An 8,188-nucleotide genomic window follows, 5' to 3' on the forward strand; every position below is an offset into this window, starting at 1 on the left:
CACACACACACACACACACATACACCCGCCCAGCCCCACTTTACCTGCTCACTCTTGTACAATGCCAGCTCTCCAGGGATCAAGGCGGCAAACACCTTGGCCTTGTGTCCACGCAACTCTAACATGCCCATGCGGAGGGGTCGTGGTGGGTGAGGGGGTCGGGGGTGACCCAGGAGGCGCTGCTCCTTCAGGCAGGATTGCAGTGTGGAACACCATATGTCACGCTGAGCTGGTATGGAGGACAGCCAGGTGAGCCGGGTGTATGCTAACCTAGCCTCCCCTCCTACCCGAACCCAGTGGGCTCTGACCCTCACCCTCACTCTCTGTGCGGAACACAAATACTCTCTGGCCGGTAATGACCTGGAATTTGTTGTCCTTGCTGCTTCGGGTCATCTCGATGGCAGTCAGAGGGATTACACCTTTGGGGAAGGGGTCCTGGAAAGAAAACCCAGTGACCCATGGGGACAGGGACTGAGCTACATGCACTGAACTTTCATGAGATCAGCATTCAATCCACATAGTTACAGCTGCTGAGCCAGGTACCTCAGAGGCTGACATCGGACAGCTGGGGCCATCCTTCTACCAAGGGCTTCCAGTCCTTCTCAGCCTCTCTCAGTCCTCCCTATCTTTCTCTCTCTTTGGTACCCATGTACCAGCACCAGTCCCCTACCTTGTCACTGCCAAAGTACATCAGACTCCTTCCATTGAACTGCACAAAACGTCTCTGGAACACATAGTTTCTGAAGAAGGAAGACACTGAGATCAGTTGAGTATTTGGGACCGTAGAACCTGTCCCCTACCTCGCATCCCTTTTCCCTTCCCTACCCTCTCCCAGCAGCCCTACCCCTGAGGTGAGAGCTTGTCCAGCCAGCCACTGAGCAGAGGCACGGGACGATCTGCTGTGGAGGAGAAGCTGGCATAGGGCGAAATGAGGTCATCGCTGGTCTCTGCATCCTGGGTGGGGAGCGAAAGAATGGAGTCCCCAGGTAGCTCAAGGCTGGCATAACCAGCATCTTCCCGTGGCTCCAGATCCTGTCTGCCGAGCATTATGGGTGCAAGAGGAAGGAACACAAGTCAAACCAAGATCCCTCAACAATCTCTCGGTAAGTTTCCCACCCCTGCCCTTGGCACTTATAGCATGTCTGGCAGGTGCCAGGTTTGCTTTGGAAATACATAGGGTAGGGAAACTGGCAACCCAAAAAGGTTGCCATGAAGCCTTCTTCTGAGTGTGCCTGGAGTTTTACTGGGAAAATGTCAGTCTCTCTCCTCTGGAAGTGGGAAAGATGGGCAAGTGCCTTCCTGCCATGGTTGCTTGCAGCTCATCAACATACATCAAATGTTGTTCTCCAAAATGTTCTTGGTTTTCTCTCCCTGAATTAGTTTCTATCAGTTCTTACTGGTGTGAAGCAAACTGTCCAACTGGTCACCTGGTCAGTCTTGTCCTCCCTCCCACAGTTCATTCTCTCAAGCCCACCAGGGCTCTTTGAAAAATGCAAATGAGGTCATTGTCATCCTCTACAGGAAACCGCTCACTAATGTTCTAGTCACAGTTAGGAGGAACTCTGAATTCTATGCATGGGCTGCGAGTCGCGGCGAGGTGCTGTAGTTTTAAAAGTTCCCAAGTTAAGGCACAGCCCAGGTTGAGAAATCACTACTCTACCTTGTTTGTTTCTTATTGCACTGAGAAACTGAAGCAATCAGACAAGAACCCCACAGACTCACAGCGCCAGATCAATCCAGTTTCACACACATACTCTGCCTACCTCCTGTGACTGTAATAAACACCTGTCTGAAACCAGACTTTCTTTCCTCTATGTACCGGATCCCACAACTCTCACCTACACAAAGTCATCACTACAGATTTTCTCACCTTCCCCTCCATACACCTCTCCACCAAATTGTCCTTACACACTTCCAGACACATACAACATTCCACGGAACAACTGCTTGCTTCACCTCTGCTTCTACCATTAACTGTCATTCCAAAGCTTGATTCTGTTCCTGCTGATACTCTCTACTCTTTTTTCCTTTTTTGAGACAGGGTTTCTTTGTGTAGCCTTGGCTCTCCTAGAACTAACTCTGTAGACCAGGCTGGCCTCAAGCTCACAGAGATCCACCTGTCTTTGCCTCCTGAGTGCTGGGACTAAAGGTACCTGGCTTCTCTCTATCCCTGCTTGTTTGTTTTGTTTTGGATTGGGGTTTTTTGTTGTTTTTGTTTTGTTTTGTTTCTTTGGTTTTTCTAGACACCATTTCTCTGCATAGTCCTGGCTACCCTGGAGCTTTGCTTTGTAGACTGGGCTGGTCTCGACCTCACAGAGACCTGTCTGTCTCTGCCTCCCGAGCACTGGGATTTAAGGTGTGTGCCATCACCCCCTGCCTTCTATTTTTTTTTTTTTTTAATGCACTGATCAGATTCTCATCCCTCCCACTCCTAGGCAGAGTCCCCTGCGACCTCCATGATTCCAGAGGTCAATTCCCAGTCCCACCTTACTAAGCAGCAGCAGTCTGCTCAGCAACAGGACACAGTTGGACTGCCCTTCCTCCTATGCCCTTGGCTTCAATGACATCATCTTCTCCTAGCTCTTCTTCTCCTTCTCTGGCTATTTTGGTTCAGTCTATTTAATGACTCTTCCTCTTCCCCAAACCTCTGGATGTAGGAAGGCACAGAGGCTCTGAACTGGGTCCTCTTCTCCCCCTCCCCTCCCCTCCCTCTGACATAATGCTGACAGTTTCCATATCGAAACCTCTGGCGCAGATAGCCCACCCAAACGATAGGCGGATGTGGTCAGCAGTTGCCTCTTAGATGTACTAAACATCTCCCATTTCATACGTGAAGCAGAGCTCCTGGCCATTCTCCTCCCTCCTGTTTGATGCACAGCCTTCCTGGCTCAGATCACAGCTCCACGAACTCTTAGGTGCTCAGAACTACGCTATACAGTAGAAATCAACAGAGACTACATATGTAATTTAGCAACACTCATAAAAAAGAAATATTGAGGTTGGAGTGATGGTTCAGTTATCTCTACTTCTACCATTAACTATCATTCCAAATCGTTACATTAGATGTGGTCTAGAGTACTGGCTGCTCTTGCAGAGGACCAAGGTTTGATCCCCATCCACATGGTGGCTCACAACCATCCACAGCCCCAGTTTCAGGGTATCTAACACCCTCTTCTGGCCACTGTTAGCAACAGGCATGCAAGTGCTACACAAATGTTCATGCAGCCAAGCACAGATGTACATGCAGCCAAAACATTCATTACACATAAAATAATTTTTATGTTTTAAAAATAATTAATTTTAGTAGTCCATATTTTATATAAGCCAATATATCCTAAACATAATATTTTAGTATGCAATCAATATAAAAATCACATAAAATAGAGGCTGTACTCACTACATGGACAGAACAACATATGTTTAGATACCCAGCACACAAGAAAAGCCAGGGACCAGGTGGGATGTTTGTAGGCCAGCAATGAGAAGCAAAGAAAGGTTGACCCCCCAGGGCTCAATTGCTGCCCAGTGTAGCCAAATTGTTAACTCCAGGTTCAGTGAGAGATCCATCTCAAAAAAAAGGTGGAAAATAACACAGGAAGGAGGAAGACAGCTGATGTCATCCTCAGGCATCCACACATGCATGCATGGGCAGGTGCTCCTGTGCGCAAACATATGCTCACATATACATACATCCCACATGCACAACAACAACAAAAAAATACTAAGATAATTCTTTCTGTATATGTTGTGTTTCTTTAGCATGTTTTTTTTTCCAGTGAGTTCTGACAGATGCTTTATATTTCCAGCTCCTCTAAAGCAGACCAGCATGTTTCACATACTCAGTAGTCATGTGTGGTTAGTGGTTACCATTCGGGACAGCAGAGGCTCATGCTGAAGCCCTCAAAGTTAATGTTTGGCTGCAATTTTCCTCTCAGACAACAGTGTAACACGACATTTTCACCCTCAAAATGGCAGCCACGTCTCACCAACTCCACTCCCATCACTGCATCCTGTGATGTCCCTTCCCGCCCCCAGCTGCAGCAGCCTCTCCACCTGCTCCGCCACTTTTTTTTTTTTCTGTTCCCATGGCATTGTCAGCAAAGCAAACAGAGGAATCCTTTCACAATCTAAGTCAGAACTCTTCAGTAGCTTCCCGCATCAGTAAGTGTAACAGTGACCATCCCTACAGATCCTACCCACAAGCCCCTTTACCTCTGCCACCCCCCCCACCCGGGGAACCAGCCACACCCCTCCCTTCCTTCTGCACTTCATCTTCCCAGGCTGCATTCTCTGCCTCCCCTCTGCTTAGGACACACTGCCTCCAGAACTCTCCAAAGCCAACTCTTCAATTCAGGTCCTTTAACCTTTTGCCCAGATGTTATCCTCAATGCCCTTTCCTCCCTCTTCCTCCTCCACCCCTCCCACTACCTCTCCCTTCCCTTCTTCCTCTCCCTCCTTTGTATACCTATGTACAAGTCTCTGTGTGTGTGCTCAGAGATTAATGTTGGATGTCTTCTTCGGTTGTTCTTCACCTTATTGTTTAAGCCAGGACCTCTCACTGAACCAGGAGTTCATTGATTCACCTGGAGTGACTGGCCATAGAGCTCTGGGAATCGGCCTGCTCACCCTTCTGGCCGTGAGGTTATAAGTGCATCCTGGCTTCTGTATGGTAGACCTGGTATTTGAACTCAAGTGCTCATGCTTTACCCACTGAGCTGTCCCCCCAGGCCTGTTTTTGTGTGTGTGCGCTGTTTTTTTGTTTTTTGTTTTGTTTTTGTTGTTGTTTTGTTTTGTTTTGTTTTGTTTTTTAATGGTCCAATAACTTACTGAAAAGTTCCAGTCCTTTATAATTCCCTCACCCCCAGCTCTCTAAGCCTGTTCAACTACAATGCATAAACAAACTATTATGGGCTGGGGAGAAGGCTCAGTTGGTTAAGAGCACAGACTGCTCTTCTGGAGGTCCTGAGTTCAATTCTCAGCAACCACATGGTGGCTCACAACCATCTGTAATGAGATCTGATGCCCTCTTCTTGGGTCTGAAGATAGCTACAGTGTATACACACACACACACACACACACACTAAATCTTTAAAAAAAAAAAAAACCTAACTGCTTAGATGGTGGCACATGCTTTTAATCCCATCACTTGGGAGGCAAAGGCAGGTGGCTCTCCAAATTCAAGGCCATCCTGGTCTACAGAGTGAGTTCCAGGACAGCCAGGGCTACACAGAAACCCTGTCTTGAAAAACACCAACTTTGAGCATGTAACACAGTGCTCCCTGTTTGCTGAATGGGAAGATGTACCTTTGAATTTTAATTATATATCTATTTGCTTGTGTGCTTCTCTTGTGGTCTGTCCCCCATGTTGATTCATGAGCTGCCTAGGAGCAAAAATCAACAGGGTGGACAGTTATATATGTCCTGTACCTTGAATGCCTGCTCACCACCGAGGGAATGAATGCTCAATGTGTATTTGATGAGTTAACTAGAAACATGGCCACCACGGCTAACTCCACAGTCCCTCCAAGTACTCACCTGTGTTCAGCCCTTTCCTGACAGACACCTCTGCCATCTCTCCTGTCAGGGGCTCCTGGGACCCCCACAGGCTGGACACCATAGTACAGGCAACCAGGATCCATGATGTGCACTGTCAGGGAGAGGAGAGGGGTATTGAAAAGAAAGAGGGGATTAAGTGGAAGTGTCTGAGATGCAGGTGGTCACAATTCCTCTCCAGCAACCAACCCATCTACCTGTGCCTGTTGTGGGCCTGAAGGCAGGGGTTGGGACATTTGCCTGGGAACTATCTGGAGTCCTGGAAGGAAATTCTGTTGGTTATTAAGAGAGAAGGATATCCCTCATGCCCAGTGAATCTTTTCCTCTCCCCAGGATCAGATCCCTAGGGGAGAAAACCAACTCACAAGTCCTGAGCTTCCTGTGTCCGACCTCTTAAGTCCAGGCCGAAGTAGATGGCATTGGGCATCATCTCCATGGTATTCAGGACTGAAGGCTGTTCAGAGGAGGAAGGAAGGAGAGGAGAGGACCTCTGCGTACACTCTGAGTTCCTGGATACTTCTGGATCCCAGAAGATTGGGCTCGGTCCAGGCTTCTGAGAGGTGGCAGGGTTGCTGAGCCCAAACACTGTCCTGGGCTTAGGCACAGGCTTTGGGGGTTGGGCATCAGGGGCTGGGCTGGGAGTTGGCTCCATGGTACTATCCATCTGAGAATCCAGGAAACCCTCAGCAGAGCCTGCCTGCAACAGGCGCAAGATGCGTTTCCGGTGTCCTGTAGCACTGATGCCCAAATGCCTCAGCTCCTCGTGGCCCAGGCGTTGGGCTGCACCAGCTGTAGCTAGGCCATGCCGTCGGAAAGTGTCTGCATACTGCTCCAGATGCACCGCAGCCAACCACACAGCGATGTCCAGGTCCTGAGGGGCAGCCATGGGCTCTCAGGCCATTGCTGGGGGGAGGTTCAGGGTGAAGGGAGGGCTCAGGCTGAGGTACCCCACTCCCTACCATAGAGTCTGAGGCTTGGACAGGGGTACCAGCCTCCAGGTTTCTCTCAAAGAAGAATGCCCAAAGATTGTGATCTGGGGACCAGAGCCATGCCAGAACATAAGAACAGACTCTCTCCTGACAGGAATTGAGGAAACAGAGGCCCATGCTCACAGCAAACTCCGCACACCAGCATTGGTCTCTACATGTCTGCCTCTGAGCTCTGGCCCTGTTTTCTGTGCACTCAGATGAGTGAGCATAGAACAAGATGTTGGAATGCTACAGGGCAGGGCAGGGTGAGGAGGTGAAGAAGCAGGGGGCCACTGAGGTGACCAGACCCAGCAAGACAGGAGAGAGGCAGGCCAGAGAGGGAGGAGAACTAGGGTCCACTCACACTGGTTTCCAGAGCAGAGGTTCAGGGTGGACATCCTAATCCTGGTCATTCCCAGTCCCTCCTCCCCTTCCACCTATTGTCTCTCCTCAGACTTCCTTCCGGTCCTTCTGGCTTGGCCACCCCCACATCCTGCCTGCTGTGGTTAGGCTGCCCAGAGGGCCCCAACTAGTCCCAATGTGTGGGGTCCTGGTCTAGGCAGAGGCCACCTAAGAGGACTGGGAGGAGAATCTGGCCATACAAATGAGGGCCTGGAGGGGAGAGGCAGTCCAAGGTGTTCTTTGTTTCCTACCCATATATGTGCATGTACACATGTGTGCACACATGTGCACACAGCACACACACCCAGACTCAGCTGTGTGAAGACACATACCCCTACACACAGAGACACACATACTCTAACTCTGCATCATGAAGTAACACTCTCTCTCTCTCTCTCTCTCTCTCTCTCTCTCTCTTTCTCTCTCTCTCTCTCTCTCTCTCTCTCTCTCTCTCTCTCTCTCTCTCTCTCTCTCTCACACACACACACACACACACACACACACTATCCAAACCTTCCTTTTCTGAGCCTGCCTATTCTCTATTCTTGGGATTAGCTCTCCATAGCCCTGCCCATTGGGCCAGCCTATCTCTAATCCGCACACTCTGGGTCCATCTCAGACTGCACACTCTGGGTCCATCTCAGACTCAGCTCTCCCAGAGTTTTCAGCTCTGTCCTGTCCTTGTCCCTACCCTCCACCTGCACCTTTCTAAATTCACCCCCACCCCTACCCCACCCCGTGTTTGCTCTGTATTATAAAATTTGTCAGGCCCCAGACTTCTGACCAAGTCTCAAGTTCTAACTGTGGCGCTGACTCTCCCCTCCCCTCTGTGGTTCCCTACTGTTCCCATTCCAATTGTTCTCCTACTCATTGTGTTCCATACCAAGGCCGGGCTGGGATGTTAAGCCTCTGGGCCCTGAGTCAGATTCCATTCTCTTGGTGACTCAGTCTGGGCTCAAGCACTGTCTAGGAGCCGGAGGTGCTTGCGGGATGGAAGTGGCAGGTACGGCGTGGCGACCAAGGAGGGCATTGGGCTTGGGGGAGGGCCAGAAGGGAGGGGGCAGAGGCCCAGTAATAAAGAGGGGCGGGTTCGCGGCAAGGAGGAAGGAGATGGGGGAGAGGGGAGGGAGACGACACTGAGGGACCCTGGGAGCCCACGGAGGTCCCGGAGGAGGTGATGGGATGGAGTTTGAGAAGCTGGGCCCGAGGGGCTCGGGGTCCTCACCTCGCTGTGGCCTCCGTCACCTTCAGGATGCCGGCTGTGC

The 8,188-nt window shown here is 50.2% G+C and overlaps 1 protein-coding gene across 6 annotated transcripts in view; it reads right to left on the minus strand.

Annotated features, from left to right (window-relative positions):
• The window catches only part of Arap3 (ArfGAP with RhoGAP domain, ankyrin repeat and PH domain 3), a 27,578-nt gene that overhangs the window by 19,107 nt on the left and 283 nt on the right, over positions 1 to 8,188 (minus strand). For 2 of the 6 annotated variants that reach the window (XM_031365516.1, XM_031365512.1), the window contains exons 1-8: positions 8,149 to 8,188; positions 5,919 to 6,456; positions 5,751 to 5,812; positions 5,536 to 5,647; positions 845 to 1,036; positions 671 to 740; positions 315 to 435; positions 45 to 229 (exon numbers count right to left, since the gene is read on the minus strand). In XM_031365516.1, coding sequence (XP_031221376.1) covers positions 45 to 229; positions 315 to 435; positions 671 to 740; positions 845 to 1,036; positions 5,536 to 5,647; positions 5,751 to 5,812; positions 5,919 to 6,439 — 1,263 coding nt within the window. In that variant the 5' untranslated portion in view covers positions 6,440 to 6,456; positions 8,149 to 8,188. Of the gene's footprint in view, positions 1 to 44; positions 230 to 314; positions 436 to 670; positions 741 to 844; positions 1,037 to 5,535; positions 5,648 to 5,750; positions 5,813 to 5,918; positions 6,853 to 6,885; positions 6,945 to 7,806 lie in introns of those variants that run through there. The other 4 variants (XM_031365518.1, XM_031365515.1, XM_031365517.1 and 1 more) reach the window with 4 other exon arrangements.

This window comes from Mastomys coucha, unplaced genomic scaffold (genome assembly GCF_008632895.1).
Source record: "Mastomys coucha isolate ucsf_1 unplaced genomic scaffold, UCSF_Mcou_1 pScaffold13, whole genome shotgun sequence".
Classification (NCBI taxonomy): Eukaryota; Metazoa; Chordata; class Mammalia; order Rodentia; family Muridae; genus Mastomys; species Mastomys coucha.